The sequence below is a fragment of the Acipenser ruthenus genome, chromosome 24 (genome assembly GCF_902713425.1).
Source record: "Acipenser ruthenus chromosome 24, fAciRut3.2 maternal haplotype, whole genome shotgun sequence".
In the NCBI taxonomy this organism is placed as follows: Eukaryota; Metazoa; Chordata; class Actinopteri; order Acipenseriformes; family Acipenseridae; genus Acipenser; species Acipenser ruthenus.
The window spans coordinates 28,268,562-28,280,587 of record NC_081212.1 but is presented as its reverse complement, the minus strand read 5'-3'; the positions used below and the strand labels follow the sequence as shown (position 1 = coordinate 28,280,587).

At 40.4% G+C, this 12,026-nt stretch overlaps 1 protein-coding gene across 5 annotated transcripts in view; it reads right to left on the bottom strand.

The window, feature by feature from the left end:
• The window catches only part of LOC117429815 (semaphorin-4B-like), an 84,364-nt gene that overhangs the window by 14,439 nt on the left and 57,899 nt on the right, over positions 1 to 12,026 (bottom strand). For all 5 annotated transcript variants that reach the window (XM_058999117.1, XM_058999116.1, XM_058999115.1 and 2 more), the window contains exon 3: positions 9,075 to 9,460. In XM_058999117.1, coding sequence (XP_058855100.1) covers positions 9,075 to 9,195 — 121 coding nt within the window. In that variant the 5' untranslated portion in view covers positions 9,196 to 9,460. The remainder of the gene's footprint in view (positions 1 to 9,074; positions 9,461 to 12,026) is intronic.

The following is a 12,026-nucleotide window of genomic DNA, read 5'->3' as shown; positions in this document are numbered from 1 at the left end:
AGGGAGTCAAGTGAGCGTCAGGGACCTCATTACAGCTAAATCGGTCTCGGAACCTAAAAAGGAAACTCAGCAGTGTCTTGGGAGGTGAACCTATACCAAGCCAATATCAGGAGCCAGGATCGTTATAGAAGTGAACAATCCCGATATTCAAACTTCACCATGTGAGCTGCTTGCCTTCCATGTCACTCAATCAAACTGGGAACAATGCATATGGCTTGTCTGAAATAGAAACGTGGTCTTAACATGTGATCAATGGCAGTGAGCGCATAGTGAAAGCATACACCTACAGCAGTGCAGACAAGCATGGTAACGCAGAGGGGAGCATGATAAAAGCCAGGCAAAGCACGGCAGTGTCTGTAACAGTACCACCGTATAGACAGTGCAATGAAAACTTCACCTGGTTAACATTTACAAGGGTCATGCTGTTTAAGAGACCACAAGAGGTGAGCGAGCTCAAAAAGCCAGCTCTCTTTGTGCAAAGCCCTGGTAGAATTTCAGCTGTCAGTCATCTTCTGATTCACAGCACCAGGGCAGGAGCTAATATCTTTGAAAGCCCTTGAAAGCAGAATCCATTGAACATGCAGGGATGGAAGATCCTGCCTGCAAGCTGCTTGTTTATTGCAGGTCAGACACAGCACCCTGATGAGCCAGTTACTGTCATCTTCTTGTGTTCACTGTGTTTAAGTAGTTTCAACCCAGTCCAAAAATGATGTTCAAATTGCCTTCAGGGAATTCAGGAATGATGTTCAAAGGTTTCATAATGAGTATGAATCTATTTAAAATCATTTGCGTTTCGAGCTCCTATTCCACTTAATGTATCTGACTGCTAATGCATTAGCAGGACTATGCATTATTGCATTGCATGTATTATTATTATTATTATTATTATTATTATTATTATTATTATTATTATTATTATTATTATTATAACCCTGATTGTTTAGTTACGAGCTGTACACAGCCTTTATTGGATTTCATAACACAGCTTCTCTCCCTTGATCTGTTGCTCACCCTTTGAACCCTGCCCTGAGATGTTTCATATTCTGCTGTGGCTCCACCAGTGTGAAACATCTTCCATTGACCCTCGAGAGTACAGTAATCAACACTTTCACCCGAGCTCAAACAGCTCTGCATATAGTTCCCTAGTCTCTTATTGGACAGCTCTTTAGATTATTTTAGGACTTGAATTCCTTACATGCAGGAAAGTATGTTCAACAACATGTTCTCTGCTTGAGTTTTGAAGATCTCGATCACAGTTTAAATAGTGTTGTTTAAGTTATATAGCTGGGAGAGGAATCTGTTCGTGAAAAGCCAGACACAAGACACAAATGCAAATAATTCAAACCAGGTAAAAAAATAAAGTGATTATAGTAAGCCACACAGTAATAATCCTTTAATGTTTAGCTCTGGATTTTGACTCCAAACAGCAGTACCCTACAGCAACCAAAACACTGAGTGAACAACGAAAAAATGGTGTCTTTGGAAAAATGGTGCATTTGGAAAAATGGTGCATTTGGAAAAATGGTGCATTTGGAAAAATGGTGCATTTGGAAAAATGGTGCATTTGGAAAAATGGTGCATTTGGAAAAATGGTGCATTTGGTTGCCCGAAAGGCTTCATAGCATGAATCGATGGTTAAAAACAATGATGTTTCCCAGAACAGAAAGAGCTTACAAGAGTTAAAACATTACTAATCTGGACAACACATACAGCAGAGTTTGTAATTATGCTAATTACAATATATTATGCACATTATTTAAAATGTGGTTACCACCCTGTTAGAAAACATGTTAACATGTTAACTGATCTGATAGTCCGAAGCGGCTAGCAGATTAAATTAACAAGCTTGTGTTAATGTTTAAGCTCTTCAGAATGTCATGAAGAACCTGATGCTCTGTAGCATTGGCAATGACAGACGGCACGGATTGAATGGATTGCAACTGCAGGGCAATCTTGCAAAGATGAAATAATTGTGGTTCCAAACTCAGTACCCGGTATTTAAGAACATTCTTCCCTCTGGAGTTAATGGAATAAAAGAAAGAGCAAGAACGTTTAAATACGGGAGATGCTGAGGAGAAGAAAAATAAATTGCGACCCTTCCAAATTCGTCTGCGAGTTATAATGATGGGATTATTTCAGATGAACATGGCGCTTTGAGGAGAGAATGTACAGTTTCAATTCCTCAGTCTTGGAGAGTCTGTCAGTCTCCAGGATCTGAACATAGTGGATCATGTGCAACAGACTTTTACAGGTTTGCAAGTACAGTAAGTGGTAAAAGCAATAGAATTGTGCTCACTATACATTCCAGTCCAAATCATTTTCTGCTTCTTACAGCCCTTCATCGCCTCAGCTGATGAACAGGGCAATGCCTAGCATCTATAACAAGGAGTGGGTCTCATTATAGCAGGGGCTGTTCCACAGATTCTTCTTGGATATGGGTTACAGCTGATGGATTACATATACAATTACAATCCCATGGTAAAAGCATAGCGAAGTGTAATAATGCACAGTGAAAGCACAGTAAAGCATACGTAAGCACTGTAGAGAACAGCAAGGTATGGTAAAGCATATTAATACGCATGGCAAGCCAGGGTAAGCTATGGTAAATGCATAGTATAAAACCATGGGAAAAGCATGGGGTGAAAGCTGCAAAAATACTGCTGGAAACTTTTGTGTGGGTGTGTATTATCTAAGATCTTAAACAATACATACATACTGTATACTGTATACTGGAATATGAGCATAGTGTTAAACTCTGTGTCCTGGATAAATCTCACCCATTCTACACTCCAAAAATGCACTGGGACAAAGATGGAAGCTGGTGTGTGTTGTGTGCTCCTGCCTCTCAATCGATTCTCATTGATTATACAGAGATTTCAGACTTCACTATGTGAAAGAGGCTATATAAACAATATCCTTCCTTCCTTCCTCTTGGCTCATAACGTTCATCTTTAACCACTAGAGTCAAGAGCTTGTTTTTGTACAAATTCCTGGAATCAGATCTGGCAATCTATTCTAGTTATACGTGCACCAGGTGGCACAAATCCAGATATTTCACCCACTGACTGATCAATGACCTGCAACAAAGCAGAACATGCCTCACGGTATGAAGTGCAACATGCTACAGCACATCATTCCACTACCTCCCATCTGATATAATAGAGTTGTGAAAGGGTGTTGGCCTAATTTCTCCATATCAATCAAGTCCTAATGACTGGTTCCCGTGGTGTTCGATACCTAGACCACAATCTGAATCAGCATTTCTTTGTTAAGTTCTGTATTTTGACCAATAGTTGGAGTTGGGATTGATACCAGACCCATGTCCACAGATAGTCACCTCAGACTGGAACACCAACTGTGTTTGATTGGTTCTGCCAGCTGCTGAATATTGCGATGCGCTCGTTTCTTTGAACAATTGCTTTGCTTGAAGTTAATTGCTACACACATCACTGCGCTTTATAGTAGAGCTTGAGAGGTCTATTCCTGCAGAAGGAAACCACATCATTTTTCTTTTCTTCTCGGGGTGCTTACTGAAGTCATTTGTGTAAAAATAAACTTGAGACTTTCCTGAATCTTTAAGACTTTAAAATTTAACCCAATAAACATGTGGAAATGTCAATGACACTTTGGTGGTACTTGGAAACTTCAGATTACATTTTTTATGGTACAGCTCAAGTTAGAGACCCTGTACACGGTGACACTATATGTCTGCATTTACTGTGTTTCTGACAATCATTTTAAAACTTGTTTATATAGTTCTGCTTCATTGGGAATGCCAGTGCAGGAGCAGTCTTGAAGCAGCTTTTGTGTCAATCTATTCTGCCTTTTCTTAGACCACATGAAATAACCTAGCTTGCCGTTTAAATGAGTTCACACTGTGTTGAAAAGATAACCGCTGTCCAGTAGGAAATGAAGGCAAATCTCCCCATCTGCCAGAATGTTATTTTCATACCATCTACTGTTATATTATCAGCTGTCAGTCAGTTTGTCAAAAGAAGCAGCAGCTTGCGGGAGGATATATATATATATATATATATATATATATATTCCTAGACATGCTCATGGATACTCTGTCAAAGACATTGCGCCAGAAAGGAGCAGGAAAAAATAAATAAAATAGCTTTGAAAAATTTGGGCTCAACCTGTCTGAAACTGACACTGCATTATTATTTCACCGGTTATCATACAAAACTTCCTTGTCAGCTGTCCAAATAAAGGGCAGACAGGTCCATCCAGGGATTATGTTTAATTAAATGTGTAGGCTCAAGCAGGGATGGCTTTCAACAGAATCTCATTTCAGCACAGAGAGAAACTGGCATGCCTATTGTCTAGATGCAAGTGGGAAACTGGACTCCAATTTCATAGCAGCTTGAGCCATTCCAGGTTTTACTTTTGATTTGCCTAAGATTATGAAGCTCCTATTAAAATGATGATGCTGAATCCCACGCCCTGCACAGCCCATGGGAGGAAAGCTTTCAAGAGGAGGACCCTGCCAGGAATGGGATGACTGGCGGCCAATAACTAAGTTGTAGACTGAGTATAGCACACAGCTCCCAAAAATATGAAGACACTGAATTCAAGTTCAAAACCTTCCGGGTAGAGGGATTGCCTGAATCAAGCCGAAGCTATTCATTACCTTAAATCAACTATGAACCACTGAACAAGCCAGAGTGGTCAAACCCCTGCCATCGAAAACACTGCAGAAGTAACTCGAATGGTAAACAGAAAGAAAGCAGATCCAGAACTCCTAGCCAATACTAGAGTGAGCACACACAGCTCAGCACTCCCGGAAAGAATTGAATAAGATAGATGCTATTAGGCCTCCTGCAGGCATGCAGCACTCCCCAGGACACTGCCATCAAAACTCAGCCTGCTGTATGACAGCTGACCTGAACACGAGCTGGGGAATTCATGCATTCAGATAGGCGAGATAGTCGGCAACTAGCAGCACAACAAATGAGAAATGAGGCGTCTGGAGGACATTATTAAGACATTAGGAGAAATAACTTAGAGACGCAAAGGTGTTAATGAAAGATTAATTAAACCAACAAGGATTTGTTTGTAAAACGTAGATAGGGCTTCAGGTTGAGGATTATTAATAATAATTTTTTGCATGAATTAGCACCGTTGAGAAAGAATACCGAAAGGGCACTGCACATGGTTAATACTTTAAAATATGACTCCTATGATATCCCACTGGAATTTGTTATGATTGTGCGGCTACTGCTATTTAAGAGGGATATTCACTTGTAGTTTAATTCATATATTATCCCAAACGTCTTACACTGTAAAGCAGAAACACCAGTAGAGACAGTAGAAGAAAAAAAAGAAAGCATCTCTGGTTCCAAGTTCTTCATGTCGGTCCAACCTCCAATTTGTAAGCTACTGAAAATCAGAGTTGTAATTCAAAGCCACATTTTAACTGCCGAATACCCATCCAAATGTACTTGTCATTGATGCACCAATGTGTTCTTGACAGGACTGCCCAGAACCATTCTAGCTGAGAGTCTGGCAAACCCATTTGGAGTTAATATGGAGATTTATTACTGTACAGATTATTAAATAACTGGGTAATATAACATGTCTACAAGTTTAAGAGCAATATGCCACTATGCCAGGCAAGCTAAGTCATATGACTTCCATCTCCTGAGTAGTCCTCTCGACCTTAATGAAAGGGTAGACCTGGCCACCAATGACACGGGACATTCTCTCTTACACCCTGTTTAATAAAATATAACAAACACACAACTACAGCACAGTGCACCGAATGTACCTGTGTTCTGTATCCATAGTCATGTATGTCCTCAGCCAGACTACACTGGATCCTTGAAGCCGAGTCGTGCCTGGTCAAAATGCAGTTGTGGTGAAGGATAACACCCTAACTTGGAACATTGTCAGACAAAGTTAGACAAATGCTTTAATGTGTTATTTGGCATTAACAGCAGCATGTGTCTAAATGTATTACTAAGATTCCTTTTACAGAGCTTGCAATTTAGAATACAAATCAAGAGACTGAATGATCAGTAGAGACAACGATCCTTCTAAACGCGGAACCTCCAGCAAATACAGACTCCACAGGTTTTGTGTGTCATGTAAAAACTCCACAGGTTTTGTGTGTCATGTAAATCTCCACAGGTTTTGTGTGTCATATAAATCTCCACAGGTTTTGTGTGCCATGTAAATCTCCACAGGTTTGCACCGATGTGAGTGTTATAAGAACTGGTATAATCGTCACACTGTAAGCGTTTTACAGCTGTGTTAATTATTCATGTGAGATTAGCTTCTTCATTAGCGCAGGCTTCCTTGCACCTGTTCAAGATTGCTGCTATGATAATAAACCATAGCACTCTTCTAGGAAGCTAGAAGATACATTCAAGGGAAAACACCTTCTATAAAAATACATTCGGTATACATAAGGCACAGGCATCTGGGATATTCCACTCCAGGTGTAATTGGGCTAAGGTGTAATTAAATAATAACTTTCATTTTAAATAAAGCATACATTTTAAACAAATGCCTGGACTGGCAGGACCAAGGCTGCCTTCCCCTGGTATAGGCTATTGACAGCCCTGTGTGGAATACACTGCACAGCAGTTTACAAAAGAGTGTTTGGCTTGTCCTGCTTCATTAGAAATGATCAGGTTTGAGTCCAGCTAGGAATATGGAAAACACAACAAACCGCATGATATGGCAGGGGTACGGGTATCCGAAACATTGTACAGAAGGAGAGAGTCGCTCATTTAGTAAGGCTAAGTGGGCTGGGTCACTACAGCAGATGTAAAAAAAGCTTTTAATCCAACCCCTGGCTGAAGATTAAGGCTGTTTGTTGAATTAGTTAACTAACTCAATATGTTTCTGTCAAATCCAATGCTTCTGCATTCAGAGCTTTCAAGACTGTAGTTCACTTTACAATGCCGTCATTCTTTATTATTGTCTGGTAAATGGCACCTTGTTTGCAAGACCGAGGATGAAGCCCAGGCTCCATAAATCATCGTTCACACAGATGCCTCAAGTCATATTAATGAGCTTTTACAGACAGCGTTGAAGAAATTACTAAAATAACTCTCTCTCTGTCGATGAACCAGGCCTCAGGAGCCCCTTGCTGTGAACTCAGTTCAAACATACAATATATAACCTTCAAACCCCTCCCTGTGCGCTCATTCAGCTTAGTGAAGTGTCAGGGGGCTTTCTTGTTTTCAAAGAAACGATTGAGTCTTTGTTGGAAATTTTACAGCGTAATTTACGATGTGCAAAGCTTCTTCCGTGCAAATCGAATATCTAAGGTTGTGAAGTTCAGGGACTTCTTTTTCTTCTCCCCCATTTAATGCATGACTTGTGTGTTTTCTTAAGTGCTCTATCGAGATGATGCTGTAAAGTCATTGTGTGCATCGGCAGAGATAAGATAAGAATCATTTCCAGGAGGAACAAGCACAAGCAGGCATGTTACCTGAGCATCGGAGGCCAGCTTGGATTTTATCAAGGCTTTACTCAAGCAGTGCATCTGTCTTACTTACATCTACTGGCAGCATACCCAGTGTCTGTGTGTGTGTGTCTCTGTATTTTTGCTTACATCTACTGGCAGCATACCCAGTGTCTGTGTGTGTGTGTCTCTGTATGTATGCTTACATCTAGTGGCAGCATACCCAGTATCACACAAGAGGCGAAGAAAAATACAAGAGACTCTTCATTGGGTGCTGCTAAAACCATGATGGCAAGCCGTGATAATAAATACAATGAAACAAATATGCAGTGAGATGCCAAGTGGATACATGCTAAGCCAGAATGGAGCAGGACATTTTCGATTTGACAAACTGTGCTATTCACCAGATCAAGTGCCAATCTTTGCACTTTGCCTGGCTCTTAATGCTACACTAGTTCCAAAAACGGTTGCACTTGTTTGCGTGGGTGAGCTGCACATCACACAAAGAGCTGTCAGGGCTTTGGAAATTCCCACTATTTATAAATAAAGGTGCCAGTAAACCTACTGCTTCTTTAATTACCTGCAAAATTCCCTGAAATGAAAAGCATCTGGACGACAGCTGGAGCTGAAATCAGGTATTCCAACTCCAAAAATGTAACAGAACACAACACATTCCGTACAGTGAAGCTAACGAAATTAACCAGCCACCGAGAGGACCAAACATTTGCTGGCTGAGGTAGTGCCTGTTACATTCTAAATGTTACACAGTCTGTACGATTAGAATTTTTAGTTTGATTTCCTGAAAAGGTAACTGTGAATTACACCCCTCTTAGTTAATGGAACAGCTTCCCTCCTGGCAATCTCATGTTAAAACTTAACCCTCTTGCGTGATCTTGAACCCTTGTCTGATGTAGGACTGTGAGGACACGCTGTGGCTTGCACAAAGAAACAAACACAAAGTTTGGACCTAGGCTGGCTGGCGTGCCCCTGCTATCAATTTACTATGTATCAACACCCAGAGGCTGCTGGAGCTAGTGAGGAAACATCAAGCCCTCCGAAGCCCACTGGGGAGAGGAGAGCTATCAGCACCTAAAATGTACAGGGCAATCTTAAGCTGCTTTTATTTATAGATCAAAAACACTGGAAACTCAATCTCTGTTACAAATTTCACTGGATAACACACACACATAAACATACACACACACACACACACACACTCTCACACACACACACACACAAAAGGTCATTACAGCTGTGCTGCTTCCAAAAGAAAATCGAAATCCATTCGTTCCTTCCTTTCTGGTGATAATACTCCTCAGGTAAATGCAGGTAAATGCCTAGGACCAAATACACTGACTGTCTTGTAGAGACGTCTCTTTATTTTTAAACTCAGCCAACCCTAATTGAATCTGCAACAAACATAAATGATGTTGGATAAGTCAGATGGTGAATGTTATGGGTTAACTATTGTTTTAAACAGCTTATCAATATTATTTACATAACATCTTTATTCCTTGTATTAGTTCAGGTCTTATTATATTTTCTAGGATCGGCTTAGGATCTAGATTATTTAGGGGCACACAGAATTGTGAAGCATGTATCTCTCTGCGTAGTTTAGCAGCGTGCTGGGGGTTATGAATGCGAGTTTACTTACTGTACTGAAAGCTGATCCGTGGAGTGACATCATCCTCAGTTGTGGAAGCTGCTTGAATAGAGACAGCTGCACACATTGCTCCGGCTAACAGCAAAAGATAATCCACAGCGATTGTCCACATGGTTACAGAAGCCTGGCAGCAACTTATATTAAAAATCTCTTAAGGTTGAGTCGCATTCGTAGAGGCTTTTCCCTGCAAACGAATAACTGCAGTTGTGTAATCCCAGGGAGCTGCTTTCAGAACTCCGAGTATCTTGAGATGCTCCTGTGAAAGCAACGGCTTGGCTCGGAGTTGGTGTTTTGCAAATCAACATTCATCTCCCTGGAAAACCAGTTCTCACAAGCCTGACCAGATCCACGCAGGCTTCTGGGCTTCTTCTGGAAATCTGAGAAAAGATAAGACACGCACCACGTTCATGAAAACTGCAGTACAGGCAAGTGCAGCAGATAGACTCTGCTGGAGAGGTGCATTTCAAAAGAGCACGTCCTACACAAGACAGAAACAAAGAACAGCTGATATCAGCCTCCAGAGACTAATACAACAACAGCTCATTCATTCATTCATACATTTACTATAGTCGGTTTTTAATCTACAGTCACTTTTTATTAATTGATCTTGACATTGCAAGACGGAGCGCATGTACTACACATCAACATACATGTATAATTAATAACAATAATCAGCATAACTACACCTCAGACTGAAAGACCAATATCTGCTGATAACAGAAGGGTTTGAAATCATGAAGTAACCAGGGAAAAGTGAACCTGTGTTTCCGGATGCTTATGTGACGCAAACATAAGGTTGACGCAGAGGTCAAGATTATTAGCACAGTAGCCTTTTGTCAGGCTTCAGCACGGCTTTTATTCATATTCCAGTCCTCCCACTGAGAGTGAATAACCAAGCCCAGTATTAACAAAGACAGAAAGAGGCACAGCCCACACTCTCGACCAAAAAGAATTCCAGTCCCAAGCTACTGTTTTCATTTGCAAAAACAAAGCCCAGAAGAACTCATTACTCCACATGAGCCTGTGAGGACTTTGGGTTCTTCAATAAAAGAAGCAAGTTAAAGCCCTGTGATAGTGAAGCTTATTGCAGCGTCTGACAGTACAAGTCCATGCTATGCAGACAAACCCACATGAAGCTGACGTTTGAACCATTTCAGGAGCGAATCTGGTTCCAATCTACTGCAGCCTGATGGAGCGGTTTGGAACTCATTCAGCAGGTTCTTCTCAGAACCACATTCTGTATCACAAATAAAATCATCAGGCGCAGCAGTTAGAGATAACTGAGTGAGTCACTGAGCAATACCCAGCGTAATCTGTGCTTCAAACAGTCTACCTAATTGGACAAATAAAACAAGGTCATTAAAACAGACTGTCAACCTATAAATCTTCTTAACTAATAAATCAAGAGACTTTCACACACACAGGGCAATGCCAACAGTATATTTTCATAGTGTACAATTGTATTGCATTTCCCAAATACAGTGCACGGTTGTAATTGGAACCATGTGAGCAAAACACTAGGGGCAATTTAAGTAATTACAACGAGCTGCTGTGCCCTTTTGTAGCACGCAATGAATTACAGAAAGCATTTACCAGCAAGCATGCTCACCTACATAAACCAAAACTGAAACTGGCAAAAGACCAACACAAATCTCTCCAAATCATTCGCAGCTGTATTGCTTTATTTAATACGACACATTTCAAATCTGTACAGTACATCTCCTTAAGACGAAAGAAGACAACAATATATAATGTAGATTAAGAACCCCACATTAAATTCCTGCAAAAATATTAAAACATGTGATATCATTTAGACACAGGTTTACCATCTGTTCCCACATTCAAGTTGTTAAACTCTGCGCTGGTGAAATTGCTCAGAATAAATATGATATAGAGGTCAGCATCGCTGGAATAATCACAGTCAAGGTTAACTCATTTAAAGTCATTCTGGAGTTTGTTAATGCACATGCTCTTCACCACACACAAAGTACAGCACACAAATGAATACAGGCTGTTCACACGGCACTGGTTCAACTGGGATTTTTTATGTGGTCAGTTGTTATAATTGGACTGGTAATTTAAAGGCTGTCTGGTAACTTTATAAACTCTCAAAAGAGTAATTCTCAAGAGTTGCTTCCACCTTGAAAAGCGTCAGAAATGATAAGGCAAATCACTATAGCTGATAACAGACCTACATTGTACATCTGGCAGAGAACTTTAAAGATCTGAATGGAACTGGACGTCTCTCAGACACGGATCTATATTAATTCAATTGACTCTGACAAAAACATCGATCAGATGCAGCCCTACAGAACACAGAAGAGGTTTCTATTACAGTCATATCTGAATTCTGCGATTTTAAATACAGTCGTTAGTCCATCCTTTGTATTTAAGGATTCTGAGTCAACACCAAAAAGCCACTAATGTAATCGTGGCTTCTTATTGCTGGCAGTCAGACAATGCATTTCACTTGGTATATCCCCTAACCCCAGATCAATCTAAAAGTACTCTACCCTAAATGCAGGCGATATTCCCTAACTAGCTGTGCCATTCAAAAGAAAAAGTGGATTACCACTGAGAAAATCCATCCGTCAGGAAAGTAATGAAGAACTTGTTGTAAATTGCTGACTTTACACATTATACTACAATTACTTGTGAAGAGTACAGTAACACAGAGTACAGTAACATAGAGTACAGTAACAGTGAGTACGGTAACAGAGTACAGTAACACAGAGTACAGTAACACTGAGAACAGTAACACAGAGTACAGTAACACAGAGTACAGTAAGTGAGTTTTCAAACTAGGTGTCTCCTCTACAAGATTACAGAGTGTTACATGTGTTCAACTCAGGGGGAATCATTCAGAACATCCTCTGACTCTTTCTATCACCTAGTCTTGACTTCAACATGCATCACAAATCTAGCTTTTTGCGAACAGCATGA